General features: G+C 43.7%; 4 protein-coding genes across 4 annotated transcripts; all 4 read left to right on the top strand.

The window, feature by feature from the left end:
- Positions 1-437: 437 nt before the first annotated feature.
- LOC130298375 (uncharacterized) lies at positions 438-1,397 on the top strand. Its single transcript, XM_056551310.1, has 2 exons — positions 438-606; positions 693-1,397. Exons 1-2 carry the CDS (start codon positions 482-484, stop codon positions 1,291-1,293), a joined length of 726 nt encoding a protein of 241 aa, XP_056407285.1. The 5' UTR covers positions 438-481; the 3' UTR covers positions 1,294-1,397.
- Positions 1,398-3,525: 2,128 nt separating this feature from the next.
- On the top strand, positions 3,526-4,558 carry LOC130298372 (uncharacterized). Its single transcript, XM_056551307.1, has 2 exons — positions 3,526-3,749; positions 3,836-4,558. The coding sequence occupies exons 1-2, from the start codon at positions 3,625-3,627 to the stop codon at positions 4,434-4,436; spliced, it is 726 nt and encodes a 241-aa protein (XP_056407282.1). The 5' UTR covers positions 3,526-3,624; the 3' UTR covers positions 4,437-4,558.
- A 2,109-nt stretch (positions 4,559-6,667) lies between these two features.
- On the top strand, positions 6,668-7,802 carry LOC130298373 (uncharacterized). The gene is made up of 2 exons (XM_056551308.1): positions 6,668-6,891; positions 6,978-7,802. Exons 1-2 carry the CDS (start codon positions 6,767-6,769, stop codon positions 7,576-7,578), a joined length of 726 nt encoding a protein of 241 aa, XP_056407283.1. The 5' UTR covers positions 6,668-6,766; the 3' UTR covers positions 7,579-7,802.
- Positions 7,803-12,999: 5,197 nt separating this feature from the next.
- LOC130298374 (uncharacterized) lies at positions 13,000-14,022 on the top strand. Its single transcript, XM_056551309.1, has 2 exons — positions 13,000-13,168; positions 13,255-14,022. Exons 1-2 carry the CDS (start codon positions 13,044-13,046, stop codon positions 13,853-13,855), a joined length of 726 nt encoding a protein of 241 aa, XP_056407284.1. The 5' UTR covers positions 13,000-13,043; the 3' UTR covers positions 13,856-14,022.
- Positions 14,023-15,613: the final 1,591 nt, after the last annotated feature.

Genomic DNA, 15,613 nt, shown 5'->3' with positions numbered 1-15,613 from the left:
AGTAACACAGATCATAAAGCAATAAAAGGAGAGATTGGAGATTTCAGGGATTCTATATATAAGAAAAGTTTAATTAGACTATTTCCTTATGCAAAGTTGCTGTCTGGGCATGCTGGGAGTTGTGGTTCTGCAGCGGTTGGGGGTTCACAGCTTGAAGACCACTGCTATAGAGGGTGCAAATGTATCTGAGCCCTGGAACTCAAATAATGTGAAATATGAGATGATCAAAATGGAGCCCCTGCACTAATTACTTGGGTTCTGAGGTCTGTAAGGTCCATAGTAAAAACATCAGGTTCTGTCTATAGCAGATACTAAATCATGGCAGCTCAAAGAAACAAGCAGTCATTCTGACATGTCACATGTGATGTCATAGACAGCTGGAGGCCTGACATCCCACTGACAGCCGCCCGAGCCTTCAGTCTGTTCCAGTGCGATTAGTGAGAATAGTGAGATTAGCGTCTTCTTTTTCTACTTGTCTGAAATGGAGCTAAAAGGACTGGGGTTCGTCCCCCTCCTGTTGGCGTTTTGGTGTGCGGCCTGGCTTGCCACCAGCTACATCATGACGGTCGTCCTCGGCCATGCAGCCTCGCCACTGATGAGCATCAGGTAAGATAAACAAGCAAATGATTCTTATTTCATGGGTTGGGAGTGAGGAAATATCCATAATAACATTGGTTTCTTTTCCTTCACAGTGACGTGGGAAATGTCTTTCCCGAAAGCATATTATTCAGAATTGGATTCATAGGGACGTCCATTGGCACTTTGGTACTAACCTTTCTTATTTATAAGTATATGGTTATGCATACTGAAGAGTTCAGGGGTCATCAGGTCCTGATCCAGAGGATCCTGCTGGCCATTGTGTGGGCCTCCTGTTTTTCCACAGCTGTTATGCATGTATTGTCCCCCGAAGAATATCCCAGGATACACTTTGTCAGCACGATAATTTCCATTACATGTGAAGCCTTATACTACCTTGGGCAGTCCATCCAGATGTATAAATTACCAGGAGCAAAAAAAGTCATCCACCATAGTAGATGCACCTGCTGTGGCCTGACTTTTGTCTGTGTAGTTTTCTATTTTGGATATGAAACATTAAAGGAATTATTCCATAATGATGAAGACTGGGACGAGATCCGTGAAATCCCCATCATAATCATCGAGTGGGTGATGCTTCTACTGATCCTGATAAACATCGTGACCTATTATTCCACCATGCAGAGGTTATTGTTGACCGTCTCCAGAAACAGCTGCACACTCTCTCTTAGAGTAAAAATTGATGACTTCGGGGTGTAGACCACCACGGGGGCCATCAAGTGGACTTCTGGGAGAGATACTGCACAGGACACGGAAAACATCTAAAGAAGAATAACTGGGGGACTACATATGGTGCCAGTAATCATGACACAATAATATGAGCTGGTGATATTACCTATACAAAAAAAAAAAAAAAAAAAATTATAAAAAAATATTGGTGTGTGAAGTGTAACACCTAGTTAGAAAAACAGAATCAAATTCATCATTATAACCCCCCTCTGCATTACCCTGTTTATTATTTTTCAAGCAAGCACTTTGTTCTAATTCGTCCACTCTCTGGCGTGCTCCTTGTATAAGGGGTTTGGGATACCCTTTTTGTTTAAAACGATCCTCCAGGTTCTCTAGTTGTTGTAGGTATTTTTGTGTGGAAGAACAATTCCTTCGGATTCTTTTCATTTGACCGAATGGAATGTTCTTCTTCCATTATTTAAGATGGCAACTGTTAAAGTCGAGGTATCTGTTTGCATTCACCTCCTTAAAATAGTTGGCAGTATGCGAACAGCCATCCTGAATATAGATATTTAAATCCAGGAACTCACATTTTTTGGGGGACTGATGCAGCGCTGCCTTTGGCAATTTCTGGCTCTGCTATAGCGCTTTTTTTGAGGGGGCGTGTCGGCTGCCCCTTCATCTGGCGGTCAACCTGCGCCGCCGGGACGCAGCGCCGCCGGGACCGCCTGGAGGACGTCGCTCGCAACGGGACCACTCGGGACACCGCATGGTCGGGTAAGTGATGCCGGGGGATGGGTAAGGGACACTTAGCAGAGCGGTGTGTGTCCCGATCCCCGTGATCGGGACTTACACACCGCGCTGCTAAATATTCTGATAGCGAAACGCTGCTATTAGCTAGTCAGAGTTGACCAGCTGATAGCAGCGATCGCTGGGGGGGGGGGTGGGGGATGAAACCCCCCGTGGTCGCATGGTAAGATGGCTGGCTATCAGTGATAGCCACCATCTTACCGGGCGCTGCGGGATGCCGCGAGTAGCGGCAAAAATGTTCATGACGTACCTGTATGTCATGGGTCGGGAACACCTTGCCACCCATGACGTACAGGTATGTCATAGGTCGGGAAGGGGTTAATGGTATAGAGAACTGTGTCTAGTGCATTAACTCTGATTTTTTGCCCATTGAAACCAGTAGGCCCATTGTGGTCTATGGGGAAAGCTGCTGAGTTGCCCATAGCAACCAATCAGATCGCTTCTTTCATTTTTGAAAAAGTCTCTGAAAAATGAAGGAAGTAATCTGATTGGTTGCTATGGGCAACTCAGAAACTTTTCCAGGAAAATATGCTGAGTTGCCCATAGCAACCAATCAGATCGCTTCTTTCATTTTGCAAAGGCATTGTGAAAAATGAAAGAAGCAATCTGGTTGCTATGGGCAACTGCACAACTCTTCCTCTACACTGGTCTTAATGAATCTCCCCCATAGAGGGAGATTTATCAAAACCTGCCCAGAGGAAAAGTTTCTGAGTTGCCCATAGCAACCAATCAGATCGCTTCTTTCATTTTTGAAAAAGCCTCTGAAAAATGAAGGATATTTTTGAGATTTTGGAAGCTGGGATACTCACTACACCCATGCATATCTAGATAATTAAGTATGGGGGGAACTTAAATTTATTTTTTAAATCACATGGAGTTTTGACTTTACTTCATTATGGTCGAATAAAGCACTTAAAGAGTTCCTTAAAATTAAAGATTCACTCTTTTGGATGAAAAGGGGCTTATTTATGTAAATCAATTATACGCTTTAGGTCAAATAAAGTCGTTTGAAGAGATAGCCCATAAGTGTGTGGGGGGAAGACAATCACAAACATTGTTTTTTACAAATAAGTAACACAGATCATAAAGCAATAAAAGGAGAGATTGGAGATTTCAGGGATTCTATATATAAGAAAAGTTTAATTAGACTATTTCCTTATGCAAAGTTGCTGTCTGGGCATGCTGGGAGTTGTGGTTCTGCAGCGGTTGGGGGTTCACAGCTTGAAGACCACTGCTATAGAGGGTGCAAATGTATCTGAGCCCTGGAACTCAAATAATGTGAAATATGAGATGATCAAAATGGAGCCCCTGCACTAATTACTTGGGTTCTGAGGTCTGTAAGGTCCATAGTAAAAACATCAGGTTCTGTCTATAGCAGATACTAAATCATGGCAGCTCAAAGAAACAAGCAGTCATTCTGACATGTCACATGTGATGTCATAGACAGCTGGAGGCCTGACATCCCACTGACAGCCGCCCGAGCCTTCAGTCTGTTCCAGTGCGATTAGTGAGAATAGTGAGATTAGCGTCTTCTTTTTCTACTTGTCTGAAATGGAGCTAAAAGGACTGGGGTTCGTCCCCCTCCTGTTGGCGTTTTGGTGTGCGGCCTGGCTTGCCACCAGCTACATCATGACGGTCGTCCTCGGCCATGCAGCCTCGCCACTGATGAGCATCAGGTAAGATAAACAAGCAAATGATTCTTATTTCATGGGTTGGGAGTGAGGAAATATCCATAATAACATTGGTTTCTTTTCCTTCACAGTGACATGGGAAATGTCTTTCCCGAAAGCATATTATTCAGAATTGGATTTATAGGGACGTCCATTGGCACTTTGGTACTAACCTTTCTTATTTATAAGTATATGGTTATGCATACTGAAGAGTTCAGGGGTCATCAGGTCCTGATCCAGAGGATCCTGCTGGCCATTGTGTGGGCCTCCTGTTTTTCCACAGCTGTTATGCATGTATTGTCCCCCGAAGAATATCCCAGGATACACTTTGTCAGCACGATAATTTCCATTACATGTGAAGCCTTATACTACCTTGGGCAGTCCATCCAGATGTATAAATTACCAGGAGCAAAAAAAGTCATCCACCATAGTAGATGCACCTGCTGTGGCCTGACTTTTGTCTGTGTAGTTTTCTATTTTGGATATGAAACATTAAAGGAATTATTCCATAATGATGAAGACTGGGACGAGATCCGTGAAATCCCCATCATAATCATCGAGTGGGTGATGCTTCTACTGATCCTGATAAACATCGTGACCTATTATTCCACCATGCAGAGGTTATTGTTGACCGTCTCCAGAAACAGCTGCACACTCTCTCTTAGAGTAAAAATTGATGACTTCGGGGTGTAGACCACCACGGGGGCCATCAAGTGGACTTCTGGGAGAGATACTGCACAGGACACGGAAAACATCTAAAGAAGAATAACTGGGGGACTACATATGGTGCCAGTAATCATGACACAATAATATGAGCTGGTGATATTACCTATACAAAAAAAAAATAAAAAAAAATTATAAAAAAATATTGGTGTGTGAAGTGTAACACCTAGTTAGAAAAACAGAATCAAATTCATCATTATAACCCCCCTCTGCATTACCCTGTTTATTATTTTTCAAGCAAGCACTTTGTTCTAATTCGTCCACTCTCTGGCGTGCTCCTTGTATAAGGGGTTTGGGATACCCTTTTTGTTTAAAACGATCCTCCAGGTTCTCTAGTTGTTGTAGGTATTTTTGTGTGGAAGAACAATTCCTTCGGATTCTTTTCATTTGACCGAATGGAATGTTCTTCTTCCATTATTTAAGATGGCAACTGTTAAAGTCGAGGTATCTGTTTGCATTCACCTCCTTAAAATAGTTGGCAGTATGCGAACAGCCATCCTGAATATAGATATTTAAATCCAGGAACTCACATTTTTTGGGGGACTGATGCAGCGCTGCCTTTGGCAATTTCTGGCTCTGCTATAGCGCTTTTTTTGAGGGGGCGTGTCGGCTGCCCCTTCATCTGGCGGTCAACCTGCGCCGCCGGGACGCAGCGCCGCCGGGACCGCCTGGAGGACGTCGCTCGCAACGGGACCACTCGGGACACCGCATGGTCGGGTAAGTGATGCCGGGGGATGGGTAAGGGACACTTAGCAGAGCGGTGTGTGTCCCGATCCCCGTGATCGGGACTTACACACCGCGCTGCTAAATATTCTGATAGCGAAACGCTGCTATTAGCTAGTCAGAGTTGACCAGCTGATAGCAGCGATCGCTGGGGGGGGGGTGGGGGATGAAACCCCCCGTGGTCGCATGGTAAGATGGCTGGCTATCAGTGATAGCCACCATCTTACCGGGCGCTGCGGGATGCCGCGAGTAGCGGCAAAAATGTTCATGACGTACCTGTATGTCATGGGTCGGGAACACCTTGCCACCCATGACGTACAGGTATGTCATAGGTCGGGAAGGGGTTAATGGTATAGAGAACTGTGTCTAGTGCATTAACTCTGATTTTTTGCCCATTGAAACCAGTAGGCCCATTGTGGTCTATGGGGAAAGCTGCTGAGTTGCCCATAGCAACCAATCAGATCGCTTCTTTCATTTTTGAAAAAGTCTCTGAAAAATGAAGGAAGTAATCTGATTGGTTGCTATGGGCAACTCAGAAACTTTTCCAGGAAAATATGCTGAGTTGCCCATAGCAACCAATCAGATCGCTTCTTTCATTTTGCAAAGGCATTGTGAAAAATGAAAGAAGCAATCTGGTTGCTATGGGCAACTGCACAACTCTTCCTCTACACTGGTCTTAATGAATCTCCCCCATAGAGGGAGATTTATCAAAACCTGCCCAGAGGAAAAGTTTCTGAGTTGCCCATAGCAACCAATCAGATCGCTTCTTTCATTTTTGAAAAAGCCTCTGAAAAATGAAGGATATTTTTGAGATTTTGGAAGCTGGGATACTCACTACACCCATGCATATCTAGATAATTAAGTATGGGGGGAACTTAAATTTATTTTTTAAATCACATGGAGTTTTGACTTTACTTCATTATGGTCGAATAAAGCACTTAAAGAGTTCCTTAAAATTAAAGATTCACTCTTTTGGATGAAAAGGGGCTTATTTATGTAAATCAATTATACGCTTTAGGTCAAATAAAGTCGTTTGAAGAGATAGCCCATAAGTGTGTGGGGGGAAGACAATCACAAACATTGTTTTTTACAAATAAGTAACACAGATCATAAAGCAATAAAAGGAGAGATTGGAGATTTCAGGGATTCTATATATAAGAAAAGTTTAATTAGACTATTTCCTTATGCAAAGTTGCTGTCTGGGCATGCTGGGAGTTGTGGTTCTGCAGCGGTTGGGGGTTCACAGCTTGAAGACCACTGCTATAGAGGGTGCAAATGTATCTGAGCCCTGGAACTCAAATAATGTGAAATATGAGATGATCAAAATGGAGCCCCTGCACTAATTACTTGGGTTCTGAGGTCTGTAAGGTCCATAGTAAAAACATCAGGTTCTGTCTATAGCAGATACTAAATCATGGCAGCTCAAAGAAACAAGCAGTCATTCTGACATGTCACATGTGATGTCATAGACAGCTGGAGGCCTGACATCCCACTGACAGCCGCCCGAGCCTTCAGTCTGTTCCAGTGCGATTAGTGAGAATAGTGAGATTAGCGTCTTCTTTTTCTACTTGTCTGAAATGGAGCTAAAAGGACTGGGGTTCGTCCCCCTCCTGTTGGCGTTTTGGTGTGCGGCCTGGCTTGCCACCAGCTACATCATGACGGTCGTCCTCGGCCATGCAGCCTCGCCACTGATGAGCATCAGGTAAGATAAACAAGCAAATGATTCTTATTTCATGGGTTGGGAGTGAGGAAATATCCATAATAACATTGGTTTCTTTTCCTTCACAGTGACATGGGAAATGTCTTTCCCGAAAGCATATTATTCAGAATTGGATTTATAGGGACGTCCATTGGCACTTTGGTACTAACCTTTCTTATTTATAAGTATATGGTTATGCATACTGAAGAGTTCAGGGGTCATCAGGTCCTGATCCAGAGGATCCTGCTGGCCATTGTGTGGGCCTCCTGTTTTTCCACAGCTGTTATGCATGTATTGTCCCCCGAAGAATATCCCAGGATACACTTTGTCAGCACGATAATTTCCATTACATGTGAAGCCTTATACTACCTTGGGCAGTCCATCCAGATGTATAAATTACCAGGAGCAAAAAAAGTCATCCACCATAGTAGATGCACCTGCTGTGGCCTGACTTTTGTCTGTGTAGTTTTCTATTTTGGATATGAAACATTAAAGGAATTATTCCATAATGATGAAGACTGGGACGAGATCCGTGAAATCCCCATCATAATCATCGAGTGGGTGATGCTTCTACTGATCCTGATAAACATCGTGACCTATTATTCCACCATGCAGAGGTTATTGTTGACCGTCTCCAGAAACAGCTGCACACTCTCTCTTAGAGTAAAAATTGATGACTTCGGGGTGTAGACCACCACGGGGGCCATCAAGTGGACTTCTGGGAGAGATACTGCACAGGACACGGAAAACATCTAAAGAAGAATAACTGGGGGACTACATATGGTGCCAGTAATCATGACACAATAATATGAGCTGGTGATATTACCTATACAAAAAAAAAAAAAATTATAAAAAAATATTGGTGTGTGAAGTGTAATACCTAGTTAGAAAAACAGAATCAAATTCATCATTATAACCCCCCTCTGCATTACCCTGTTTATTATTTTTCAAGCAAGCACTTTGTTCTAATTCGTCCACTCTCTGGCGTGCTCCTTGTATAAGGGGTTTGGGATACCCTTTTTGTTTACAACCATCCTCCAGGTTCTCTAGTTGTTGTAGGTATTTTTGTGTGGAAGAACAATTCCTTCGGATTCTTTTCATTTGACCGAATGGAATGTTCTTCTTCCATTATTTAAGATGGCAACTGTTAAAGTCGAGGTATCTGTTTGCATTCACCTCCTTAAAATAGTTGGCAGTATGCGAACAGCCATCCTGAATATAGATATTTAAATCCAGGAACTCACATTTTTTGGGGGACTGATGCAGCGCTGCCTTTGGCAATTTCTGGCTCTGCTATAGCGCTTTTTTTGAGGGGGCGTGTCGGCTGCCCCTTCATCTGGCGGTCAACCTGCGCCGCCGGGACGCAGCGCCGCCGGGACCGCCTGGAGGACGTCGCTCGCAACGGGACCACTCGGGACACCGCATGGTCGGGTAAGTGATGCCGGGGGATGGGTAAGGGACACTTAGCAGAGCGGTGTGTGTCCCGATCCCCGTGATCGGGACTTACACACCGCGCTGCTAAATATTCTGATAGCGAAACGCTGCTATTAGCTAGTCAGAGTTGACCAGCTGATAGCAGCGATCGCTGGGGGGGGGGTGGGGGATGAAACCCCCCGTGGTCGCATGGTAAGATGGCTGGCTATCAGTGATAGCCACCATCTTACCGGGCGCTGCGGGATGCCGCGAGTAGCGGCAAAAATGTTCATGACGTACCTGTATGTCATGGGTCGGGAACACCTTGCCACCCATGACGTACAGGTATGTCATAGGTCGGGAAGGGGTTAATGGTATAGAGAACTGTGTCTAGTGCATTAACTCTGATTTTTTGCCCATTGAAACCAGTAGGCCCATTGTGGTCTATGGGGAAAGCTGCTGAGTTGCCCATAGCAACCAATCAGATCGCTTCTTTCATTTTTGAAAAAGTCTCTGAAAAATGAAGGAAGTAATCTGATTGGTTGCTATGGGCAACTCAGAAACTTTTCCAGGAAAATATGCTGAGTTGCCCATAGCAACCAATCAGATCGCTTCTTTCATTTTGCAAAGGCATTGTGAAAAATGAAAGAAGCAATCTGGTTGCTATGGGCAACTGCACAACTCTTCCTCTACACTGGTCTTAATGAATCTCCCCCATAGAGGGAGATTTATCAAAACCTGCCCAGAGGAAAAGTTTCTGAGTTGCCCATAGCAACCAATCAGATCGCTTCTTTCATTTTTGAAAAAGCCTCTGAAAAATGAAGGATATTTTTGAGATTTTGGAAGCTGGGATACTCACTACACCCATGCATATCTAGATAATTAAGTATGGGGGGAACTTAAATTTATTTTTTAAATCACATGGAGTTTTGACTTTACTTCATTATGGTCGAATAAAGCACTTAAAGAGTTCCTTAAAATTAAAGATTCACTCTTTTGGATGAAAAGGGGCTTATTTATGTAAATCAATTATACGCTTTAGGTCAAATAAAGTCGTTTGAAGAGATAGCCCATAAGTGTGTGGGGGGAAGACAATCACAAACATTGTTTTTTACAAATAAGTAACACAGATCATAAAGCAATAAAAGGAGAGATTGGAGATTTCAGGGATTCTATATATAAGAAAAGTTTAATTAGACTATTTCCTTATGCAAAGTTGCTGTCTGGGCATGCTGGGAGTTGTGGTTCTGCAGCGGTTGGGGGTTCACAGCTTGAAGACCACTGCTATAGAGGGTGCAAATGTATCTGAGCCCTGGAACTCAAATAATGTGAAATATGAGATGATCAAAATGGAGCCCCTGCACTAATTACTTGGGTTCTGAGGTCTGTAAGGTCCATAGTAAAAACATCAGGTTCTGTCTATAGCAGATACTAAATCATGGCAGCTCAAAGAAACAAGCAGTCATTCTGACATGTCACATGTGATGTCATAGACAGCTGGAGGCCTGACATCCCACTGACAGCCGCCCGAGCCTTCAGTCTGTTCCAGTGCGATTAGTGAGAATAGTGAGATTAGCGTCTTCTTTTTCTACTTGTCTGAAATGGAGCTAAAAGGACTGGGGTTCGTCCCCCTCCTGTTGGCGTTTTGGTGTGCGGCCTGGCTTGCCACCAGCTACATCATGACGGTCGTCCTCGGCCATGCAGCCTCGCCACTGATGAGCATCAGGTAAGATAAACAAGCAAATGATTCTTATTTCATGGGTTGGGAGTGAGGAAATATCCATAATAACATTGGTTTCTTTTCCTTCACAGTGACGTGGGAAATGTCTTTCCCGAAAGCATATTATTCAGAATTGGATTTATAGGGACGTCCATTGGCACTTTGGTACTAACCTTTCTTATTTATAAGTATATGGTTATGCATACTGAAGAGTTCAGGGGTCATCAGGTCCTGATCCAGAGGATCCTGCTGGCCATTGTGTGGGCCTCCTGTTTTTCCACAGCTGTTATGCATGTATTGTCCCCCGAAGAATATCCCAGGATACACTTTGTCAGCACGATAATTTCCATTACATGTGAAGCCTTATACTACCTTGGGCAGTCCATCCAGATGTATAAATTACCAGGAGCAAAAAAAGTCATCCACCATAGTAGATGCACCTGCTGTGGCCTGACTTTTGTCTGTGTAGTTTTCTATTTTGGATATGAAACATTAAAGGAATTATTCCATAATGATGAAGACTGGGACGAGATCCGTGAAATCCCCATCATAATCATCGAGTGGGTGATGCTTCTACTGATCCTGATAAACATCGTGACCTATTATTCCACCATGCAGAGGTTATTGTTGACCGTCTCCAGAAACAGCTGCACACTCTCTCTTAGAGTAAAAATTGATGACTTCGGGGTGTAGACCACCACGGGGGCCATCAAGTGGACTTCTGGGAGAGATACTGCACAGGACACGGAAAACATCTAAAGAAGAATAACTGGGGGACTACATATGGTGCCAGTAATCATGACACAATAATATGAGCTGGTGATATTACCTATACAAAAAAAAATAAAAAAAAATTATAAAAAAATATTGGTGTGTGAAGTGTAATACCTAGTTAGAAAAACAGAATCAAATTCATCATTATAACCCCCCTCTGCATTACCCTGTTTATTATTTTTCAAGCAAGCACTTTGTTCTAATTCGTCCACTCTCTGGCGTGCTCCTTGTATAAGGGGTTTGGGATACCCTTTTTGTTTAAAACGATCCTCCAGGTTCTCTAGTTGTTGTAGGTATTTTTGTGTGGAAGAACAATTCCTTCGGATTCTTTTCATTTGACCGAATGGAATGTTCTTCTTCCATTATTTAAGATGGCAACTGTTAAAGTCGAGGTATCTGTTTGCATTCACCTCCTTAAAATAGTTGGCAGTATGCGAACAGCCATCCTGAATATAGATATTTAAATCCAGGAACTCACATTTTTTGGGGACTGATGCAGCGCTGCCTTTGGCAATTTCTGGCTCTGCTATAGCGCTTTTTTTGAGGGGGCGTGTCGGCTGCCCCTTCATCTGGCGGTCAACCTGCGCCGCCGGGACGCAGCGCCGCCGGGACCGCCTGGAGGACGTCGCTCGCAACGGGACCACTCGGGACACCGCATGGTCGGGTAAGTGATGCCGGGGGATGGGTAAGGGACACTTAGCAGAGCGGTGTGTGTCCCGATCCCCGTGATCGGGACTTACACACCGCGCTGCTAAATATTCTGATAGCGAAACGCTGCTATTAGCTAGTCAGAGTTGACCAGCTGATAGCAGCGATCGCTGGGGGGGGGGGTGGGGGATGAAACCCCCCGTGGTCGCATGGTAAGATGGCTGGCTATCAGTGATAGCCACCATCTTACCGGGCGCTGCGGGATGCCGGGAGTAGCGGCAAAAATGTTCATGACGTACCTGTATGTCATGGGTCGGGAACACCTTGCCACCCATGACGTACAGGTATGTCATAGGTCGGGAAGGGGTTAATGGTATAGAGAACTGTGTCTAGTGCATTAACTCTGATTTTTTGCCCATTGAAACCAGTAGGCCCATTGTGGTCTATGGGGAAAGCTGCTGAGTTGCCCATAGCAACCAATCAGATCGCTTCTTTCATTTTTGAAAAAGTCTCTGAAAAATGAAGGAAGTAATCTGATTGGTTGCTATGGGCAACTCAGAAACTTTTCCAGGAAAATATGCTGAGTTGCCCATAGCAACCAATCAGATCGCTTCTTTCATTTTGCAAAGGCATTGTGAAAAATGAAAGAAGCAATCTGGTTGCTATGGGCAACTGCACAACTCTTCCTCTACACTGGTCTTAATGAATCTCCCCCATAGAGGGAGATTTATCAAAACCTGCCCAGAGGAAAAGTTTCTGAGTTGCCCATAGCAACCAATCAGATCGCTTCTTTCATTTTTGAAAAAGCCTCTGAAAAATGAAGGATATTTTTGAGATTTTGGAAGCTGGGATACTCACTACACCCATGCATATCTAGATAATTAAGTATGGGGGGAACTTAAATTTATTTTTTAAATCACATGGAGTTTTGACTTTACTTCATTATGGTCGAATAAAGCACTTAAAGAGTTCCTTAAAATTAAAGATTCACTCTTTTGGATGAAAAGGGGCTTATTTATGTAAATCAATTATACGCTTTAGGTCAAATAAAGTCGTTTGAAGAGATAGCCCATAAGTGTGTGGGGGGAAGACAATCACAAACATTGTTTTTTACAAATAAGTAACACAGATCATAAAGCAATAAAAGGAGAGATTGGAGATTTCAGGGATTCTATATATAAGAAAAGTTTAATTAGACTATTTCCTTATGCAAAGTTGCTGTCTGGGCATGCTGGGAGTTGTGGTTCTGCAGCGGTTGGGGGTTCACAGCTTGAAGACCACTGCTATAGAGGGTGCAAATGTATCTGAGCCCTGGAACTCAAATAATGTGAAATATGAGATGATCAAAATGGAGCCCCTGCACTAATTACTTGGGTTCTGAGGTCTGTAAGGTCCATAGTAAAAACATCAGGTTCTGTCTATAGCAGATACTAAATCATGGCAGCTCAAAGAAACAAGCAGTCATTCTGACATGTCACATGTGATGTCATAGACAGCTGGAGGCCTGACATCCCACTGACAGCCGCCCGAGCCTTCAGTCTGTTCCAGTGCGATTAGTGAGAATAGTGAGATTAGCGTCTTCTTTTTCTACTTGTCTGAAATGGAGCTAAAAGGACTGGGGTTCGTCCCCCTCCTGTTGGCGTTTTGGTGTGCGGCCTGGCTTGCCACCAGCTACATCATGACGGTCGTCCTCGGCCATGCAGCCTCGCCACTGATGAGCATCAGGTAAGATAAACAAGCAAATGATTCTTATTTCATGGGTTGGGAGTGAGGAAATATCCATAATAACATTGGTTTCTTTTCCTTCACAGTGACGTGGGAAATGTCTTTCCCGAAAGCATATTATTCAGAATTGGATTCATAGGGACGTCCATTGGCACTTTGGTACTAACCTTTCTTATTTATAAGTATATGGTTATGCATACTGAAGAGTTCAGGGGTCATCAGGTCCTGATCCAGAGGATCCTGCTGGCCATTGTGTGGGCCTCCTGTTTTTCCACAGCTGTTATGCATGTATTGTCCCCCGAAGAATATCCCAGGATACACTTTGTCAGCACGATAATTTCCATTACATGTGAAGCCTTATACTACCTTGGGCAGTCCATCCAGATGTATAAATTACCAGGAGCAAAAAAAGTCATCCACCATAGTAGATGCACCTGCTGTGGCCTGACTTTTGTCTGTGTAGTTTTCTATTTTGGATATGAAACATTAAAGGAATTATTCCATAATGATGAAGACTGGGACGAGATCCGTGAAATCCCCATCATAATCATCGAGTGGGTGATGCTTCTACTGATCCTGATAAACATCGTGACCTATTATTCCACCATGCAGAGGTTATTGTTGACCGTCTCCAGAAACAGCTGCACACTCTCTCTTAGAGTAAAAATTGATGACTTCGGGGTGTAGACCACCACGGGGGCCATCAAGTGGACTTCTGGGAGAGATACTGCACAGGACACGGAAAACATCTAAAGAAGAATAACTGGGGGACTACATATGGTGCCAGTAATCATGACACAATAATATGAGCTGGTGATATTACCTATACAAAAAAAAAATAAAAAAAAATTATAAAAAAATATTGGTGTGTGAAGTGTAATACCTAGTTAGAAAAACAGAATCAAATTCATCATTATAACCCCCCTCTGCATTACCCTGTTTATTATTTTTCAAGCAAGCACTTTGTTCTAATTCGTCCACTCTCTGGCGTGCTCCTTGTATAAGGGGTTTGGGATACCCTTTTTGTTTAAAACGATCCTCCAGGTTCTCTAGTTGTTGTAGGTATTTTTGTGTGGAAGAACAATTCCTTCGGATTCTTTTCATTTGACCGAATGGAATGTTCTTCTTCCATTATTTAAGATGGCAACTGTTAAAGTCGAGGTATCTGTTTGCATTCACCTCCTTAAAATAGTTGGCAGTATGCGAACAGCCATCCTGAATATAGATATTTAAATCCAGGAACTCACATTTTTTGGGGGACTGATGCAGCGCTGCCTTTGGCAATTTCTGGCTCTGCTATAGCGCTTTTTTTGAGGGGGCGTGTCGGCTGCCCCTTCATCTGGCGGTCAACCTGCGCTATCTGGCCAGCGAGCCAGGGCCCCGTACAGGAGATCACGGGGCCCCCCAGCGGTCGGACCCCCGCAATCTGAAACTTATCCCCTATCCTTGGGACAGGGCCGGACTGGGGATGAAATCCAGCCCTGGAAATTACTGTATACCAGCCCCACAGCATTGTGTCATTGTGCCGGCAAACAGCCACCGAGCACAGGCGTATCACTTTGCGTGGCTATATATATATATATCACAGAAGGAATACACCAGTACTTTGCCAAATTTTTCAATAAAGTGGTGTCAGCGACCAAGACCTGATCATAGTCCACCACAAATTCAAAAAGTAAAATGGCACAACACTCCCTTATAATCAGGGCCGGTTTTAGGCTTAGCATGGCCTTAGGCAAAATCAAAAGTGGGGCCCCAAAAGTCATAGTAGTGCACTAACTAGATTTGAACAATTTTGGTCACTTCAAATACTATAAAAAAAATATCTAAAAAGCTATTGAAAAGTCCCATCAAAACAAAAATGGTACCGATAAAAACTACAAATCACAGCGCAAAAAATGACCCTCACATCCCCATATACAGAAAAATAAGAGTTATAGGGATCAAAATAGTACAATTTTATATTTTTGTATAGTTCCCCCCACATTAGGTAAAGAGTATAGCTCCCCCACATTAGGTGTGCAGTATAGTTCCCCCACATTAGGTGCAGTATAGTTCCCCCACATTAGGTGCAGTATAGTCCCCCTCATTAGGTGCAGTATAGTTCTCCCCACATTAGGTGCAGTATAGTTCCCCCACTTCAGGTGCAGTATAGTTCTCCCCACATTAGGTGCAGTATAGTTCCCCCACATTAGGTGCAGTATAGTCCCCCACATTAGGTGCAGTATAGTCCCCCACATTAGGTGCAGTATAGTCCCCCACATTAGGTGCAGTATAGTCCCCCACATAAGGTGCAGTATAGTTCCCCCACTTCAGGTGCTGTATAGTTCCCCCACTTTAGGTGCAGTATAGTTCTAACCACATTAGGTACAGTATAGTTCCCCCACATTAGGTGCAGTATAGTCCGCCACATTAGGTGCAGTATAGTTCTCCCCACATTAGGTG

The sequence above is a fragment of the Hyla sarda genome (genome assembly GCF_029499605.1).
Source record: "Hyla sarda isolate aHylSar1 chromosome 2 unlocalized genomic scaffold, aHylSar1.hap1 SUPER_2_unloc_20, whole genome shotgun sequence".
In the NCBI taxonomy this organism is placed as follows: Eukaryota; Metazoa; Chordata; class Amphibia; order Anura; family Hylidae; genus Hyla; species Hyla sarda.
This window is presented reverse-complemented; position numbering and strand designations above follow the sequence as displayed.